Genomic DNA, 21,497 nt, shown 5'->3' with positions numbered 1-21,497 from the left:
GCGTGGTTGAGAGAGCAGAAGAGGGTGTTTTGAAATGGTTTGGTCACATGGAGAGAATGAGTGAGGAAAGATTGACCAAGAGGATATATGTGTCGGAGGTGGAGGGAACGAGGAGAAGAAGGAGACCAAATTGGAGGTGGAAAGATGGAGTGAAAAAGATTTTGTGTGATCGGGGCCTGAACATGCAGGAGGGTGAAAGGAGGGCAAAGAATAGAGTGAATTGGAGCGATGTGGTATACCGGGGTTGACATGCTGTCAGTGGATTGAATCAAGGCATGTGTATGGGGGTGGGTTGGGCCGTTTCTTTCATCTGTTTCCTTGCGCTACCTCGCAAACGCGGGAGACAGCGACAAAAAAAAAAAAAAAAAAAAAAAAAAAAAAAAAAAACATTGAGATGTATATGTATGTATATGTGCATGTGTAGACGTGTATGCATATACATGTGTATGTGGGTGGGTTGTGTCATTCTGTCATCTGTTTCCTTGTGCTACCTTGCTAATGCAGGAGACAGCGACAAAGTATAATAAAAAAATAATGTCTATGTATGTATAAAGTGAAATGTATAGGTATGTATATGTATGTGCATTTACGTATATACACGTGTACATACACGTGGGTTGTGCCATTCTTTCATCTGTTTCCTTGCACTACCTCGCTAACACAGCAGACTGTGACTAAGTATAATAAATGAATAAATATAAATTATCATTATCATCATTATACTTGATTGCCATAACCATTAACTATTTCTATTTCAAAGACATGTTCGTCATTCTATATTTCCCATCAACAAGGGAATTTCACTACAGTCTCATTTCAAGGATTTACTATGGTATGGACACTAGAAATCCTTCTTTTCATGTTTCCAGGTTTTTTTATCTTGCTATTGTTCAGTATAGATATCTTGTATATTGTACTGCAAAAACATGTTTCCTTGCTTTAACAGAAAAAATTCACAAACGTAAACTGAATGAAAGCAACTCAAAACATTCAAGGAGAATTTAAAGTTTCAAATACGACCAAGGTTATCATTTCAGTGATTAAGCTAATACTAATGAATCATGCCCATCTCTTACAACTACTTATACCAAATGACTCCTTTACACTGCAATAACAATCAGTAATAGACTTTAAATGCATTGCAACATGTATACTTAAGTGTATATACAGGTAGGTGTTACCAGAATCTGCTTGATTGAGGTTTCACTGCAAATGAAAAGTCATCCTTGGTGAGGCTGTATAATTGGGAGTACAGTCTCCTCAAAAGAATTCTTATTCCAAGGGGGTCCATCATTACCGTGCTACTGGAAGTAGTGCAGTCTTAGACTGCAGGAGCCTCTGGAAAGGTTTTGGGTAACACCAGGACTCTTTTTTAGAAGGGATCCTGGAATATAGTTATAAATGTCTACAGGTGTGCAATTATCTCCATCCCTCATTCTGGGGTCCTGATTGGTCAGTTTTGATTTCTTTCTATCAGTTTAATATCCTCTTGTGGGAGCTATGCAGTTCCACACCCTTTTCCTCCCTGTGCAGTGAAATGTGAGGTAAGCAATCAAAAGGAATCTTTCATACTCTAATATTTGGGATATTAAGTAGCTTTATATAGAAACACAAAATTCTTGAAAGGTGTCCAAATTATCACATGAATCTGAGTTAGGACCATCAGTAGTAGAAAGCAACAAACAAATGAAAAAGCATACTTCCAAATAAAAAATAAAGTCCTGGAATTTCTTCAAAGGCAGATTATTCACCAACATAGTTGGATTCACATCTATCTAGTTTTCATGGATCACATAAAAAGCCATGTGAAAAGCATGAGATACTTGAGGTAGAAAATGAATGTCTTCCTGATGAACTGTAAAAGAACTTTCACTTTAGTTACACCATATCATTCTTGGATATACCAGACTAATCCTGTGAACCTGATACAGCTGTGGCATGTATTAAGTTGCTGCTGCTTCTACCTTTCAAGAGAAAATAATCAGTAAACTATTCAGCACAATAATAATCTTAATATAAATGAACATGTGATCATTTACTATATTACTGAAAGTTCATCACTGATATTTACATATTTGCGTTTAGACACTAAAATATTGAAATTTCATGAGTCATCACAATGGGATAAGTGTGCAAAATTTAGTTCCCATATTGGGGAAGTATGCTCATTTTGTCGTCTTATTTAATTTCTACATAACTTAAAATTCATCCTGTATTATCATGAATAAGGACAGGGAGTCAAGAAGACTTATGACAATGCAGCCTTTAAATGATTAGAACAATGATCCTAACTTTTACTGAAATATTCAATACTGAATCATGAAGAACTTTAAACTGATGAATGCTAGTAACTTACATGATGCTACTGTTAGTACATGAGAATATGACATCATAATCCACAAAAATGAGTATATAGCACCTTAACCCCAAGAAACATCCTTATCCAAACAATCGTACCTGCATATAGTGAAGAGTCAATCATCTCCCTATTTGCTGCCATGAAAAATAATCTGATCAGTAAAGCCTTAACATACTTTACAAGGAAGGATGCAGAGTAGACTCATCATCTTACTGTCATAGCCGGGGAAAAAATCACATTGGCTCACATGGTTGGTGCATGGTAAGAAGAAAGACAAACAAACAAACAAAAACTCAATTATCAAAAATTCTTTTGATATTTACAGAACTGGTCACATCACAATCATCAGGCAAGTGGCCTATATCATGCACTGCTAATAACTAAGTTCTCACATTTGTAAATAAAATGCTGCATTTTTCTATGGTCACTATGAGTGGATTAACAATAAAGTATAGCATAACCCATGACACATGACAATGTACAGTCGTGTGATTTCAAGCTAACGTGATGTAGTCTCAAACAATGTGACACCAAGCTTTGTGTAGGGTGGAGGGTAGGTTGCATTCCTCAGCTTAAGCAGCACAGCCCCAACTTAACAAAACTAACTTAAATTTATCATAACTAAGAACTAAGAAGCAACTGTCATCTCGTTTCTTAATTCTTTCATCAAACAATAGATGTTATACAAGTTTTGCTGCAATAGAGGCAGAGGCAATACTTTTCATATTAAAAGAGCTATCAATCTGTAAAGGAGATGACAAAGTCTGATGGGTAAGCGAAATAATGCAGGTGAATATTTCCTCAGTGTTTCACCAAAATAGGAACAACCTTCTTCACATGAATTTAGCATGAACAGTCTCAAAAATGTGACATTACCAAATGTTCTGACACTTATCAGTAATGTCCAAATATCAAAAAAAAACTACTTTCATTGGCATCACTGCAATGAACAATATCTGACATGAGATGAGTTTGGTTTTCTTTGAAAACCACATCACTGATCCACCAGACTGTAGCAACATAAAGCGGGCACACTTACTCGGGAATGCTTGATTTTGTTCAGTGTCTTGGTTACCTGGACCCCTGGTTTAGCTTGCAGGTGTTTCGATGTCTGCTTGATCAATGCACAGAAGAGTTCTGACTGTAGCTCTGGATAAGTGAGGCACTGCTGGAGAGCATTTTGACAAAGAACCACATGGTAATCTATACCTGACGAGTCCATCAAAACTGAGGTGTAGAGTTGACAAGCCTGTTTCAAGGAAGGGTCACATCAGGAAAAAAGAAAAAAGGAAAAAAAAAAGATTGCTTAACTATAGAATATGAAATAGTATATAAAGCTGTCATATCAGGACTAATAATTCAAATTCACTTTCATTTCTGAATTAAAAGCCAATATTTCTTAACTGCAAGATGACTATAATCTTTTCTTTCTTTTTCTTTCAAACTCTTCGCCATTTCCCGCGTCAACGAGGTAGCGTTAAGAACAGAGAAGTGGGCCTTTGAGGGAATATCCTCACCTGGCTCCCTTCTCTGTTCCTTCTTTTGGAAAATTAAAAAAAAAAAAAAAAAAAAATGAGAGGGGAGGATTTCCAGCCCCCTGCCCCCTTCCCTTTTAGTCGCCTTCTACGACACACAGGGAATACGTGGGAAGTATTCTTTCTCCCCTATCCCCAGGGATACCATATAATCTGTTAACTGATTTTAATTCTAATCACAACCTACAACCCTGTACCACTACTTTTTCAAAAGATAGATCATACCTATAGGTCATCAACTTGGTGCTACACTGCTTTATAGTTCCATATAACAGCATGCCATAAAAACTATCAAAACCATTCCTTACCTTGAAGAGTTTTATAGCTTCAGCCTGAAGCTGTGAGGATGGGAGCGATGTAAGTGGTGAGGTGATGGGGTCCTTGCTATGCAGCAGTAGTGGGTGGCGCCATAGTACACAGTCTGTTAAGATCAGTATTAGCATAAGATATACAATCAAACCACAAAGTTTATGTACACAAGTTCTCTCTTTAACTAAACCACAGATGACTACATTTTAAAATTTCTTTTGATAAGACCTATGTAGTAATATTTCATTTCTGTAAGAGCAATATTTACTTGCTACTTAGTACACTTCATCAGAGTTTTCACAGTGAAATCCATTAAGCACACTGTTAACACTGTAAGCAACACTGATGTTTTCATGGTTCTTCACCTGTGTATTTAAGTATGGCTTCAAATTTCCCAAAAGGTATCAGCTCTGAAATTTGAAAGACCTTTTAATACAAACAACACACATTTCCCCTCACACATAGTGATGAATGAAACATTTACAGCATAAATGCAACCCATAATTCTTTTTTCCTTAATACTGTAATTCTTCACCATTTCATGCATTAGCAAGGTGGCACCAGGAACAGATGAAAAAAAGGCCTCATTTATCCACAACCATGGTTTTCCCCAGCTGCCTAATCCTCTAGGAGCATGAAGTCCTTCATTAAACAAAATTTACAATGTGTCAATTTCAATAACTAATCTCACGAGTCAAAGTTTGCTATACGTACTATATACAAATAAGCCTATCCAGTATGGTTAGTACTGGAATCAATTCATACCAGAACTGGGCACAGCTATAATAACCCTATCAAAGTAATGATTAACCTGCTGAAAGATCTAACACTATAAATCTATGTACAACTATTCAGTCCTTGTACAACCCTTTCCCTTACTCATTTTTCTCAAAGTAATCTCCAAAAATCAACTTTTTTAATGCAGTTTTGAAATGTATACAGACAGAAAAAGCAGCACAAAAAATGTTTTTTCAAAATCTTAATATATCAAAAAAAATTACAAAATGAGATATTCAGTTGCTGTAAGTCCAAGTTATCACAATAAATAAAAGAATAATTATAAAAAATAGAAAATGTACCTTTATGAATTATATACTCTAGAAGAAAATAGAAAACAAAAGGAAAATGACAGCTTGTCAAAGAAATGCTTAAATCCTATTCCACTTGTTACTATCATTATCCCATGACATTGCTGTCAACTTTTGCTTTGCATCCCTACTTATCCTTGCAACTACCATGTCAGCAAGTTCATTAATGTTTCAGTGAAACTTTAGAAATAATACTAAATATCATAATGCTCATCATTTGTATAATGGCCAATGTTATTACCAGCAAAGGCAAATGGTTATGTAGGCACAATAAGAGGTAAAGATTACCTTACGAAGAGCCACCCCATTGCATCAGCTGGACTATCAGAGTTTGAGCTCGTAGAATCTTGAAGTATTATCCTCATTGTATTTGTGTAGTCATCACTGTCATATTCATCATTACTAAGCATGCTGAGAGTAGAGAAAAAAAATAGCCTAACAGCAAAAAATAACCAAATGCTTGTACATCCACTAAGAGAAGCTTTATTTTCATTTTGTCTGCTTGACTACCCAAGTCAGAGCCTTTCTCCTCATCAAATGAGGTATCATCTTCTTTTGTGTGTCTGCATATCTATCACTTGTCATATTCATCTTCACTAGGAATACTGGGGTAAAAAAAAAGAGGGCAAAGTAAACAAAAAAATAAGTCGGACATTTGCACCCTCTCTGAGGAACACCTCACCATGCTATCAGTCTGTAGATGCAGATAAGTGCTTGTAATGCCATCTAATGATAGAACTGACACTTAATATGCTTTTGTCTGCTGGGAATGATAAAATATACATCTAGAAACCCATTCGAGTTATCTTGGGATAATAATTTTCAGAAAATAAGTGACCCATGTTACCTCAGAATAATAATCATTTGCAGTGAAGCTCAGCAAGAGCATACTTGGGATAGTAAGAGAAAAGGGGTTAATATATAGAACAAAACTTCTTTATCTCATTCATAAGTTAACCCCAGACATACTATACTAATATTCTTTATGATGCTTGTTAGAGAAGAGGAATAATTCATTCCAACATGAGGTAGTACTTAAATGCTGGCTTAACAAATCTGGCACTATATATGTGTGCTTGTTTTCACCATCCAAATATATACCCATCACCTCAACTTCAGGGAATACTCTCCAGCATCAGTTTTGGAAATAGTTGGACATTTCATATCTAATAACAAAAATAATTTCTTTTCCTGCACAGTGGCAGTATTGTAACTGCTGAGGTTAGGAGGTGCTGGTACTGTGAATAGGCTCAAATTGGGGCACATTGTCAAGTTTCAGTACCTCTAGGGGATACTTCAATTCTCATGAGTATCCAAGTCTCCCCCCCACTTCATGTGGGGACCCCCTAAGGTGTGGAACTAAAGGAGGAGACATTGCCCCACTCCATCAGAGCAGTCCTTTTAGATATATACAGACAAATGCCTGAGGTGTGCAGGGACTTTTTAGCTTTTGGACAATTTAGGAGCCTCGCTGCCTCTGGAAACACTGCATTGGAGTTGCCCTCTGCCAGTGGCCAGTCAAGGGTGAGGATTGCATTTACCTTCCATTGCCTATGCTTACACACATCATAAAACTCACTTACAACCTTCTACAATTCCTCAGCACTTTCAGCAAACAACACAGTATCATCCACAAACAGGCTTGCCACTAGCCACCATATCTCACTGCCACACTCCATCTCTGCACCCCTTTTCTCTAGTCTTGCTTTCATCTCTTATCACTCCACTCACATATATATTACAAAGCCATGGTGACATTACACCTGCGTGTAACCCAAAACTTTTGTTCAACTCTTTAACCACTTTTACATGTATATTTGGTACTCTACGGAAGGCTTTCACAACATCCAACAGTTGTCCCTCTACCCAATGTATCGTAAAACATCCTATAAAGCATTCCACTTGACTCTGCCATGAGCTTTCTCCAGATCCACAAAAGCTGCATACAACTTCTTACCTTTCATTAAATACTTTTACATAGTCATTTCTACAACAAAACTCTGATCCAAACATCCCATACCTTTCCTAAAACCCCCTTGCTCTTAACTTTGCATTCAGTCACTTCCATCACTACCAATCAACATTCTTGCATACACTTAACAGACTTATTCTCCTGTAACTGTTACACACATCCTTAGCACCTTTTCCTTTGAACAGAGGAACAAAAATAGCTTTCAACCAATCATCAGGCACAACCCTCTGTTTCCATGCTATGTTACATATCAGATGAATCAACTCTATTACACTTTCTCCTCCATAATTCAGCATTTCAGCTATAATCACATCCACTACAGGTACCATTCCTACCTTCAGCCTCATTATTGCAATTCTTACCTCCCTTTTTGCTATAGGCCCTTGTACATCCATCCTCTTCCTTCTATCCTCCATACCCATGCATGTAACAACTGCTACCTCCCCTTCTCCCACATTCATCAATTCTTCAATATCCTCCTTCCATCTTTCTTTCACTTCCTCCTTTTGATTTAGTAACTCCCCTTCCTTATTTCTCACATCAACATTTCCACTCTTACATCCACCTCTTTCGTTTTTCATCCTCTTCCAGTAAAGTTTCTTATTATCACAAAACTTTTCACTAATTTCTTTTTTACTATATTATTTTGCTTTGTCGCTGCCTCCTGCGTTTGCGAGGTAGCGCAAGGAAACAGACGAAAGAAATGGCCCAACCCACCCCCATACACATGTATATACATACATGTCCACACACGCAAATATACATACCCATACATCTCAATGTACACATATATATACACACACAGACACATACATATATACACATGCACACAATTCACACTGTCTGCCTTTATTCATTCCCATCGCCACCTCGCCACACATGGAATAACATCCCCCTCCCCCTCATGTGTGCGAGGTAGCGCTAGGAAAAGACCACAAAGGTCCCATTCGTTCACACTCAGTCTCTAACTGTCATGCAGTAATACCCGAAACCACAGCTCCCTTTCCACATCCAGGCCCCACAGAACTTTCCATGGTTTACCCCAGACGCTTCACATGCCCTGATTCAATCCATTGACAGCACATCGACCCCAGTATACCACATCGATCCAATTCACTCTATTCCTTGCCCGCCTTTCACCCTCCTGCATGTTCAGGCCCTGATCACTCAAAATCTCCATCTTTCCACCTCCAATTTGGTCTCCCACTTCTCCTCGTTCCCTCCACCTCCGACACATATATCCTCTTGGTCAATCTTTCATCACTCATTCTCTCCATGTGCCCAAACCATTTCAAAACACCCTCTTCTGCTCTCTCAACCACGCTCTTTTTATTTCCACACATCTCTCTTACCCTTACATTACTTACTCGATCAAACCACCTCACACCACATGTTGTCCTCAAACATCTCATTTCCAGCACATCCATCCTCCTGCGCACAACTCTATCCATAGCCCACACTTCGCAACCATACAACGTTGTTGGAACCACTATTCCTTCAAACATAGCCATTTTTGCTTTCCGAGATAATGTTCTCAACTTCCACACATTCTTCAAGGCTCCCAGGATTTTCGGATTTTCGCCCCCTCCCCCACCCTATGATTCACTTCCGCTTCCATGGTTCCATCTGCTGCCAGATCCACTCCCAGATGTCTAAAACACTTTACTTCCTCCAGTTTTTCTCCATTCAAACTTACCTCCCAATTGACTTCACCCTCAACCCTACTGTACCTAATAACTTTGCTCTTAATTATTTTCAACAAAACCTCCATCTACTCTTTCTTTGTTTTACTCTATCAGTTTCCTAAAATTCCACTTGCATATTCTATATTCTTTCTTCCTCCTTTGCTGAACTGCAATGGTACATTACAATTCAGCAATCTACCATATGCCTTTTTCGTCTCTTCCACAGCATTTCTAATCTCTGCTGTCTACCATGTACTGCAAGAATACTATTGTTAAAGTTTACTCAATGATATGTTGTACCATTTGACAGTCATCTGTCCAGAAGACCAGTAGTCTTATGAATGATTCCCTCAAATTCTCAACTAACCTATTTCATTCATAACCAAATCTGTTCTCTGGAGTGCCAACTAATGCTGTTGGTTAGGTTGTATTGCTCCTGACTATGACATGGCCTTAGTAATTCAACAAAAAACCAGCAAAAGAATGTCAGTTATTTTTCCATACTGATGCAGGCTTCTGAAAACTAGCTTGAACTATGCCTGGCTGAAGCTCTAGCAGAGCAAGCCAGCTCACTGACTTTTACTTTGCAGCTAAAGACTATCTCTGTCATAAACTTCAGGCAAACAGGGCAAAAATGTACTATGACTAATAAAAAAGTAGCTATGCTCATCATCCTTCATAAAGAAAAGCAAGGCCACCAAATAACCATCAATTTTCACTGCCTGTGCAAATGAGCCCCTGGCAGCTTTATCATGAAGCCAACACAAAGCTTTTTAACTGGCTGTCAACAAGAGGGACACAGATTGGGCTAACAACAGTTGTTGACGGGCTTCATCAACAGAGTAGTGAACTGCTAAAATATTCAAACACAACTGCTAACAGCTGATATGTAGAAAAATTTTCAATTTAGTTTGTAGTCAAGCCGAGTGAGCAAGAACTATGTGCTTTTATCAAATATCCTTGCTTAAGTGAAGGTAAGAAATTTTATGAGGAGGGGTATGTCAGTATCAATATGGGTAACACTGGTACATATCACCCCCTTATCCAATGCTTCACTGTCTATATAGTTCTATCCACAAACCCTCTAGGAACCTTTCACAATGTGGTTCAGACTAGAAATCACTCATCAAATTTACACTAAACCTTTCCCAATAATACTAAGTTATGAACAACTTACTAGGATCGCCATCAAGTTCCATGAGTTTCTGAACCAGCTGCTCATACTGAGTCCCAGCATTTGGACCTCCACCAGAGACAACTGTTAGATGGTACAGCCAATTATCCTAAAAAACAAAAACAAAAAAATGTGCATCAACTCATGCCATACATTTAGTATTACTACAAAATCATCAAAATATAAACTGGTACTTCAAAGGTTTTAACTGCTTTAACTGCTTCAATCATTCTCTCTGATAATCTAAAAGGACTGAGGAGTATCAAGTTCCCATAAAAGAAAAAAATTCAGATTTGTAACAAGTATACAAAATCAACAAAAACACTGCCAAAGGAATGTTGCATAATTTAGGGTATATACTGGATTTTCAATCTAAATGTCAAAATCATCTGAAAATAGTATTTCTGAAAAGAGTATCCTGAAAATAGTATAAAAAATAATCTCTGAAGAAATTTTTTTTTTTATTTATATTTTTTTTATTATACTTTGTCGCTGTCTCCCGCGTTTGCGAGGTAGCGCAAGGAAACAGACGAAAGAAATGGCCCAACCCCCCCCATACACATGTATATACATACATCCACACACGCAAATATACATACCTACACAGCTTTCCATGGTTTACCCCAGACGCTTCACATGCCTTGATTCAATCCACTGACAGCACGTCAACCCCGGTATACCACATCGCTCCAATTCACTCTATTCCTTGCCCTCCTTTCACCCTCCTGCATGTTCAGGCCCCGATCACACAAAATCTTTTTCACTCCATCTTTCCACCTCCAATTTGGTCTCCCTCTTCTCCTCGTTCCCTCCACCTCCGACACATATATCCTCTTGGTCAATCTTTCCTCACTCATTCTCTCCATGTGCCCAAACCACTTCAAAACACCCTCTTCTGCTCTCTCAACCATGCTCTTTTTATTTCCACACATCTCTCTTACCCTTACGTTACTCACTTGATCAAACCACCTCACACCACACATTGTCCTCAAACATCTCATTTCCAGCACATCCATACTCCTGCGCACAACTCTATCCATAGCCCACGCCTCGCAACCATACAACATTGTTGGAACCACTATTCCTTCAAACATACCCATTTTTGCTTTCCGAGATAATGTTCTCGACTTCCACACATTCTTCAAGGCCCCCAGAATTTTCGCCCCCTCCCCCACCCTATGATCCACTTCCACTTCCATGGTTCCATCCGCTGCCAGATCCACTCCCAGATATCTAAAACACTTCACTTCCTCCAGTTTTTCTCCATTCAAACTCACCTCCCAATTGACTTGACCCTCAACCCTACTGTACCTAATAACCTTGCTCTTATTCACATTTACTCTTAACTTTCTTCTTCCACACACTTTACCAAACTCAGTCACCAGCTTCTGCAGTTTCTCACATGAATCAGCCACCAGCGCTGTATCATCAGCGAACAACAACTGACTCACTTCCCAAGCTCTCTCATCCCCAACAGACTTCATACTTGCCCCTCTTTCCAAAACTCTTGCATTTACCTCCCTAACAACTCCATCCATAAACAAATTAAACAACCATGGAGACATCACACACCCCTGCCGCAAACCTACATTCACTGAGAACCAATCACTTTCCTCTCTTCCTACACGTACACATGCCTTACATCCTCGATAAAAACTTTTCACTGCTTCTAACAACTTTCCTCCCACACCATATATTCTTAATACCTTCCACAGAGCATCTCTATCAACTCTATCATATGCCTTCTCCAGATCCATAAATGCTACATACAAATCCATTTGCTTTTCTAAGTATTTCTCACATACATTCTTCAAAGCAAACACCTGATCCACACATCCTCTACCACTTCTGAAACCACACTGCCCTTCCCCAATCTGATGCTCTGTACATGCCTTCACCCTCTCAATCAATACCCTCCCATATAATTTACCAGGAATACTCAACAAACTTATACCTCTGTAATTTGAGCACTCACTCTTATCCCCTTTGCCTTTGTACAATGGCACTATGCACGCATTCCACCAATCCTCAGGCACCTCACCATGAGTCATACATACATTAAATAACCTTACCAACCAGTCAACAATACAGTCACCCCCTTTTTTAATAAATTCCACTGCAATACCATCCAAACCTGCTGCCTTGCCGGCTTTCATCTTCCGCAAAGCTTTCGCTACCTCTTCTCTGTTTACCAAATCATTTTCCCTAACCCTCTCACTTTGCACACCACCTCGACCAAAACACCCTATATCTGCCACTCTATCATCAAACACATTCAACATACCTTCAAAATACTCACTCCATCTCCTTCTCACATCACCACTACTTGTTATCACCTCCCCATTTGCGCCCTTCACTAAAGTTCCCATTTGCTCCCTTGTCTTACGCACTTTATTTACCTCCTTCCAGAACATCTTTTTATTCTCCCTAAAATTTAATGATACTCTCTCACCCCAACTCTCATTTGCCCTTTTTTTCACCTCTTGCACCTTTCTCTTGACCTCCTGTCTCTTTCTTTTATACATCTCCCACTCAATTGCATTTTTTCCCTGCAAAAATCGTCCAAATGCCTCTCTCTTCTCTTTCACTAATACTCTTACTTCTTCATCCCACCACTCACTACCCCTTCTAATCAACCCACCTCCCACTCTTCTCATGCCACAAGCATCTTTTGCGCAATCCATCACTGATTCCCTAAATACATCCCATTCCTCCCCCACTCCCCTTACTTCCATTGTTCTCACCTTTTTCCATTCTGCACTCAGTCTCTCTTGGTACTTCCTCACACAGGTCTCCTTCCCAAGCTCACTTACTCTCACCACCCTCTTCACCCCAACATTCACTCTTCTTTCCTGAAAACCCATACAAATCTTCACCTTAGCCTCCACAAGATAATGATCAGACATCCCTCCAGTTGCACCTCTCAGCACATTAACATCCAAAAGTCTCTCTTTCGCACGCCTGTCAATTAACACGTAATCCAATAACGCTCTCTGGCCATCTCTCCTACTTACATAAGTATACTTATGTATATCTCGCTTTTTAAACCAGGTATTCCCAATCATCAGTCCTTTTTCAGCACATAAATCTACAAGCTCTTCACCATTTCCATTTACAACACTGAACACCCCATGTATACCAATTATTCCCTCAACTGCCACATTACTCACCTTTGCATTCAAATCACCCACCACTATAACCCAGTCTCGTGCATCAAAACCACTAACACACTCATTCAGCTGCTCCCAAAACACTTGCCTCTCATGATCTTTCTTCTCATGCCCGGGTGCATATGCACCAATAATCACCCACCTCTCTCCATCAACTTTCAGTTTTACCCATATTAATCGAGAATTTACTTTCTTACATTCTATCACATACTCCCACAACTCCTGTTTCAGGAGTATTGCTACTCCTTCCCTTGCTCTTGTCCTCTCACTAACCCCTGACTTTACTCCCCAGACATTCCCAAACCACTCTTCCCCTTTACCCTTGAGCTTCGTTTCACTCAGAGCCAAAACATCCAGGTTCCTTTCCTCAAACATACTACCTATCTCTCCTTTTTTCACATCTTGGTTACATCCACACACATTTAGGCACCCCACTCTGAGCCTTCGAGGAGGATGAGCACTCCCCGCGTGACTCCTTCTTCTGTTTCCCATTTTAGAAAGTTAATACAAGGAGGGGAGGATTTCTGGCCCCCCGCTCCCGTCCCCTCTAGTCGCTTTCTACGACACGCGAGGAATACGTGGGAAGTATTCTTTCACCCCTATCCCCAGGGAAAATATACATATATATATACATATACACATGCACACACATTAATTATTTCATTATTTCATTATTCATTAATTTTCACTCTCTTATTGAAAATTGCCTAGATAATGCATTCCAAGAATTAATTGGGTGGACAACAAACATCAAACCCATCTGGTACTCCTCGTTCGCTAAACAATGTACATCTACCTAAGAATTATTGTTAAAGTCTTCAATGAGAGGCATTATTTGTCCAAGTAGTGTTAAAGTTAAGGATGCACTGTCAAACTGATGTAGATATAATGAGAAAAAATACATGGATAAACTGAAGTTCACTTCAGCAAGGCTGACAAAAAGTGTATTTTTTATCTTTTACAGTGACTGACTTGGTATGGGCAAATATGCCCCAATTAAGGCCAACTCAAGTAAAGGCAGAGATATGAAAAAAGTGTACCAATTAATCAGAGCTCTGCAGGTGTTTGAAGAGCTGACTTTTAAAGGCAAATGGGTTACAGGAAGAGGAAAAGATGAAGGGGGAAGAGAATGGCATAGGTATGAATTACTACATATAAGCATAATGACTGCTGAGATTAAGGAAGATTCTTCACTTATCATTATGCTCTGACTAAACATTAAGGGTTTTCTAGTTATAAGCTAAACAGAGAAATTTTCATATGCTAAATATTCTTGCAGTTAATCCAAGTAATTGATAAACATTTCTCACAAAGTAATTTTGGTCATTCACTTTGGTCATTTTCTAGAGCAATCCTCATAATAGGTATTCTACTCTTATGAGGGAGCCTGTTGCTTTGTCTAAAAGAAATGAGTTAAAATCGGAAATTAATGAATGTAATTTAAGTAGTAGGAGAAGCCAAACACAAAAGTGGGCAAAAGCTATAACTGCAATTACCTTTTGAGAAACTAACCATTAGATGGTGAGGCAGATAAAAAGAAACTCCATCATGGCATCAAAGAAGTGGGTGTGCAAATGAGATCACTGTTTGTCTAACCCTGACAATACCTTGCTAAGGTGGGAGAAGCAACCAGGTATAAAATTCATGTATATCTATATAGATATACATATACTCTTGCCATTTCCACTCATTTGCTTACATCCTCAAGCCATCAAGTATAATGTACTAAAACCAAAGCCCCTATCCAATAATGATCCCCGACAACCATTCTGTGGTTTCTTCTGACTGCTTAAAATCCCTGGTTCAGACCACTGACAACACATCATCTGATGCACCGTACATTGCTCCTATTCACTCTTTATGAAAAAATCACTAATACTTCATACACTCCTGAAAGTTCAGGCCTTGACTCCTCAAAAAGTCTTTCACACCATTTTTTTATCTCCAATTTCATCTCCCTATCCCCTTCACCTCTGACATATGTACCCTTTTAGTCAGCTTCTCCTCAGCTTCTTTCAACTTCTCCATTTAACCAAATAATTTCAGCATGCCCTCTTCAGCTTATACATACTCTTCTTACTATCTCACTTCTCTCTTATCCTATCACTTTTTACTTGATCAGCTCTCCTGACACCACATATTGCACTCAGCATTTCACTTCCAACACATTCACCCTCTTATGTACTTCTTCCTTTATGAATCAGGTCTACAAACACCTGCAGAGCCTTGATTAATTTCTACCTTCTTTTCCTTTTTTCTTTCACCCAAGATAGTCTTGACTCGGGCACCCATGCCATATCAATCACACACAAAAAAGTGCTTTTATCAAGAAAGTAAGGCATAAGTGCAACTAAGAAGAGAGGAGGGTGTTGTTCCAGGTGAAGGGGGTCAGCAGTAGGGGGTGTCAGATGTTCCCATGGCTGTTTAATCTGTTTATGGAAGGGGTGGCAAGTGAAGTGAATACAAAGGTTTTGAGGAGAAAAGCAGGTCTACAGTCTGTCAGGGACAGGAATGCTTAGGAGGCAAGTCATTCATTGTCTGCTTTTCATAGAGCACTAAAGGCAGATTTAAGTACGAAAGTGCAAAAACTGGTTTCTGAGTTTGTGTGAGAAAGGAGAAAGTTTAATTAAAGTATATAAAAGCATGGGGTTGACGTGCTGTCAGTGGACTGAATCAGGGCATGTGAAGCGTCTGGGGTAAACCATGGAAAGTTGTGTGGGGCCTGGATGTGGAAAGGGAGCTGTGGTTTCGGGCATTATTGCATGACAGCTAGAGACTGAGTGTGAACGAATGTGGCCTTTGTTGTCTTTTCCTAGTGCTACCTCGCACGCATGAGGGGGGAGGGGGATGGTATTCCATGTGTGGCGAGGTGGCGATGGGAATGAATAAAGGCAGACAGTGTGAATTGTGTGCATGGGTATATATGTATGTGTCTGTGTGTGTATATATATATGTACATTGAGATGTATAGGTATGTATATTTGCGTGTGTGGATGTGTATGTATATACATTGTGTATGGGGGTGGGTTGGGCCATTTCTTTCGTCTGTTTCCTTGCGCTACCTTGCAAACGCGGGAGACAGCGACAAAGCAAAATAAATATAAATAAATAAATAAGAACAAAATGCATAATCATTAGGTTTAGCAGTGGAGGGAGACAGGTTAGTTAGACTGGCATGAAAAGTAAAAGAGAATACACAAAATGCAATTTGATTACCTTTTTTGTTTGCAAGTCATAGGTAAGGAGGAAGGGGTGTGGCTGCCACATCTCTTTCTTTCTTTTGAACTTGATATCACATACTGATCTTATTTCTTACACTGGCAACACACTGGTGGTCAATTACATGATCACATTTAGAAAAATTATGCTAGGCATGCTAGAAATGAGTGAGAGGAGGAAGCTGACCAGCAGTATGGAATGATCCTTCTTTACCTTGAAATAAGACAAAAAGACAGGAGGTCCTGTTTGTTTCTTTCACACTACTCCAGTTCTTTATACAACCACAGCGTTGGTGTGAGTAACATGAACATAAAACAGATATACTGTACAATGCACTCTAAATGACTCATTATGTACTAAACGCATACTTATCTATAAATCACATTTTACAGTCAAAATCTATCTATATCTCTGTTGCCTTTTCCTTCCAGGAACTCCAAGCTAAGGGTTAGCCACAGCAAAAGTCTCCACTTACCCCTGTCCTTACATGCCTCCCTTGCATACACCATTCCACACATTCTTCCCCCATTTCTTTCCATCCACTACTTTTCTACAGCAAAATATACTTGAAAATTTTGAAGGTCTTACTATCATCGGCTATCAGAGCCCTCCACCACCCCAGCATTACATCCATGAAAATTAGATGCAGTTATGTAATTTGTACCATGTGGGGGTCACATGCTAGCCTACTTGCTCCTGCTAAAATCACTCTCCCAGTTACTTATTTCCTGAAGGTCAACTTGTAATTCTTATTCATTTTCCTCACTAGCAGATTTGTATGAAGGTTAAATGTTCCTGTTTATGATTTATATCAACCTACAATCTACATACTTTATACAGGGTCACCTCACACTGGTAACTGCTGGGTTTACTGAGGAGAGCACAATTTTTTCTCATGCCTTTCTAATGATGCAAAAAACATCTATAGGATACTAATTGTATGACAGTCAGCTGGATATTTATAAAGAGGCAAGCCAAATTAATATGTTATATGATGTTTGCTGCCATCCTCAAAGGAAACACTATATGATGGCCAAAAAATGTTCTAAGAGGATCCATCATACAAAAATATATGGAAGCGAGCAGTTCATCACCTATAAATGGTGCTCTTTAATGTAAGCTTGGATACTGTCTGCAAAATATAGTTTATGAAGCCATAAAATTTTACTTAAGAAAGAAGGGTAAAGAATGGATGGAGATCTAAAGGCTAAGAATAGTAGTACTAGTAGTAGTAGTAGTAGTATAAGCATAAGCAAAGATAATGAAAATGTGTGAAAACAAACAATTACACTGCAATGCAGGTGTAGCTAAGGAGAGTGAGCCTTAAATCTTTTAAAAACTACCATGAAAAAATTTCAAGATGACATGATTTCCTCCATAATACACCTGTCCCTATTGGATATAAAGGCCGAGAGAGAGAAAAAAAGTGATACCCTCACCTTCTCTTGCTTGTTTGGCATGATGAGGTAAGTGGGTCCTTGGTGTGACGGGAAAATACCAATAGTTAGATCTTCTCGGGGGGTTTCATCTTCGACTGCCTCTTCTCCTTCTGAATCCGACACCTTTTCCACTTCTTCTACACGAGCATCCCGCATATTGATTTGGCTTATGGGATTCTATTGGTGTCAAAAAAGTAGCAAAAATTACTGGATGAATAAATCATATACAATACCATGCTCAATCAGTCCATACAATATCTTAACCAAACATTTCACCATCACATACTTCTGACCATCAAAAAATAATAAATAAAGACTTTATGATGAATTTACCAAGAGGTTTGCCACATATAATAAGAGCAAAAAATCAATAACAATTCATGAAAAAAAAATAGGTGTATTTCACATCCACAAGTCTTGCAATGATTCCAGGTCTGTGGAGGTTCAGATATGAGGCAAATACATAATTCTATATATTTCCACATACTTGTGGCCCTTTCTATCATATGCTCACTGATCCTTGTCTTTTCACCTAACCCTCGGTCTACCTTTCACTTTCTACATATACATGATCATTACATTTCCTGCAATAGTTTTCTCTTAATGCCTAAACTTTAGCACACCAACTTTCAAAAGTACACCCTCCCTTATCTCAAAACACATTCTGAAATCCTCACTTCTAAGTTTATCCACTTTTTTTTACTAGATCTTATCTTAAACTCAAAAAATCCAACTTCATGGCTTATATTCTTTTCATATATTCCACATCTATCTATTTATCTATCTATCTATCTGTGAAGTGGTTTGATCAAGTAAGTAATGAAAGGGTATGAAAGGTGTGGTAATAAAAAGAGTGTGGTTGAGAGAGCAGAAGAGGGTGTGTTGAAATGGTTTGGTCACAGAGAGAATGAGTGAGGAAAGATTGATGAAGAGGATATATGAGTCATTGGTAGAGGGAATGAGGAGAAGCGGGAGACCAAATTGGAGGTGGAAGGATGGAGTGAAAAAGATTTTGAGCGATCAGGGCCTAAACATAGAGGAGGATGAAAGGCGTGCAAGGAATAGAGTGAATTGGAATGATGTGGTAGACCTGGGTGGATGTGCTGTCAATGGATTGAACCAGGGCATGTGAAGTGTCTGGGGTAAACAATGGAAAGTTTTGTGGGGCCTGGATGTGGACAGGGAGCTGTGGTTTATTTCACATCTGTTTACCATCTCCTGCATTAGTGAGTTAGCATCAAGAACAAAGTAAGGCCTCATTCACTTATCCATTCTCAAGCTGTCATGTGTAAAGCATCTAAATGACAGCCCCCTTTCCACAGCCAGGCCCCACAGACTTTCTCTGGTTTCCACAGGCTGCTTCCTTTGCACTGGTTCAGTCCACTAACAGAATGTTGCCTCTTGTATACTGCATCACTCCAATTTACTCTATTCTGCCTTTCACCCTCTTGCAAGTTCAGGTCCTGAGCACTCAAAACCTTTTTCACTCCATCCTTCCATCTCCAATTTCTCCTTGTCCTCTCCACTTCCAATATATATTTCCTCTTTGTAAACCTCTCCTCACTATTTTTCTCCAGATATCTAAAACACTTCAGTACACTCTTCCTATTGCCATACCAACTCATACTGCGTATTGTCTTCAAACAATTCATTTCCAATTCATCCACCTTCCTCTAAACATCCTCATCCATAGCCCATGCTATACCTTAACACATACCCATTTTCACTCTTACAGATAATGACCTCTCTTTCCACACTTTCCTCAACACTTCCAAAACCTCTGACCCTCACCCATCCAATTAATCCCTTCTGCTTCCATAGTTTCATTCACTGCCAAGTCCACTTCTTCCCATTCGAAATCACATCCGTTTGCACTGCTAAACCTACCTACCTTGCTTTTGTTCACATTTACTCTCAACTTCCTCTTTTTGTACACTCCTCTTCTACAAATATTCACCAACTTTTGCAGTTTCTCATTCAAATCTGCCACAGTGCTGTGTCATCACCAAACAACAACTGACTCATATGAATCTATATATAAGTGTGGATAGGGAGTTGTGGTTTTGATGCATTACACATGATAGCTAGAAAGACTGAGTGTGAACGAATGTGGCCTTTTTGTTTGTTTTCCTAGCATTACCCGTTGATGCAGGGGATGGCAATGCTGTTTCCTGTTGGGCGGGGTAGCACCAGGAATGGATGAAGGCAAGCAAGTATGAATATGTACATGTGTATGTCTGTGTATGTATGTAAATGTGTACATGTTGATATGTATATGTGTGTAAGCATGTATAGGTGTTTATATATACTATCTATTTATCTATTATGCATAATCGCCGTTTCCCGCATCAGCGAGGTAGTGCATGGAAACAGAAGAATGGCCCATCCACTCACGTATATTTAATGTATGTATGATTAATGGTGAGGTGCCTGAGGATTGGCAGAATGCTTGCATAGTGCCATTGTACAAAGGCAAAGGGGATAAGAGTGAGTGCTCAAATTAGAGGTATAAGTTTGTTGAGTATTCCTGGTAAATTATGTGGGAGGGTATTGATTGAGAGGGTGAAGGCATGTACAGAGCATCAGATTGGGGAAGAGCAGTGTGGTTTCAGAAGTGGTAGAGGATGTGTGGATCAGGTGTTTGCTTCGAAGAATGTATGTCAGAAATACTTAGAAAAGCAAATGGATTTGTATGTAGCATTTATGGATCTGGAGAAGGCATATGACAGAGTTGATATAGATGCTCTGTGGAAGGTATTAAGAATATATGGTGTGGGAGGCAAGTTGTTAGAAGCAGTGAAAAGTTTTTATCGAGGATGTAAGGCATGTGTACGTGCAGGAAGAGAGGAAAGTGATTGGTTCTCAGTGAATGTAGGTTTGCGGCAGGGGTGTGTGATGTCTCCATGGTTGTTTAATTTGTTTATGGATGGGGTTGTTAGGGAGGTGAATGCAAGAGTTTTGGAAAGAGGGGCAAGTATGAAGTCTGTTGTGGATGAGAAAGCTTGGGAAGTGAGTCAGTTGTTGTTCGCTGATGATACAGCGCTGGTGGCTGATTCATGTGAGAAACTGCAGAAGCTGGTGACTGAGTTTGGTAAAGTGTGTGAAAGAAGAAAGTTGACAGTAAATGTGAATAAGAGTAAGGTTATTAGGTACAGTAGGGTTGAGGGTCAAGTAAATTGGGAGGTAAGTTTGAATGGAGAAAAACTGGAGGAAGTGAAGTGTTTTAGATGTCTGGGAGTGGATTTGGCAGCGGATGGAACCATGGAAGTGGAAGTGAATCATAGGGTGGGGGAGGGGGCGAAAATTCTGGGAGCCTTGAAGATTGTGTGGAAGTCGAGAACATTATCTCGGAAAGCAAAAATGGGTATGTTTGAAAGAATAGTGGTTCCAACAATGTTGTATGGTTGCGAGGCGTGGGCTATGGATAGAGTTGTGCGCAGGAGGGTGGATGTGCTGGAAATGAGATGTTTGAGGACAATATGTGGTGTGAGGTGGTTTGCTAGAGTAAGTAATAATAGGGTAAGAGAGAAGTGTGGTAATGAAAAGA

At 39.3% G+C, this 21,497-nt stretch overlaps 1 protein-coding gene across 6 annotated transcripts in view; it reads right to left on the bottom strand.

Moving 5' to 3' along the window:
• The window catches only part of LOC139755396 (uncharacterized protein CG43867), a 1,135,206-nt gene that overhangs the window by 60,356 nt on the left and 1,053,353 nt on the right, over positions 1 to 21,497 (bottom strand). For all 6 annotated transcript variants that reach the window (XM_071673657.1, XM_071673658.1, XM_071673659.1 and 3 more), the window contains 4 exons: positions 17,951 to 18,127; positions 10,126 to 10,231; positions 4,203 to 4,315; positions 3,399 to 3,608 (listed from right to left, as the gene is read on the bottom strand). In XM_071673657.1, the coding sequence (XP_071529758.1) occupies positions 3,399 to 3,608; positions 4,203 to 4,315; positions 10,126 to 10,231; positions 17,951 to 18,127 (606 nt within the window). The remainder of the gene's footprint in view (positions 1 to 3,398; positions 3,609 to 4,202; positions 4,316 to 10,125; positions 10,232 to 17,950; positions 18,128 to 21,497) is intronic.

Source organism: Panulirus ornatus, chromosome 19 (genome assembly GCF_036320965.1).
Source record: "Panulirus ornatus isolate Po-2019 chromosome 19, ASM3632096v1, whole genome shotgun sequence".
In the NCBI taxonomy this organism is placed as follows: Eukaryota; Metazoa; Arthropoda; class Malacostraca; order Decapoda; family Palinuridae; genus Panulirus; species Panulirus ornatus.
The sequence above is the reverse complement of the archived record's forward strand: the minus strand, read 5'-3'. Positions and strand labels throughout refer to the sequence as shown.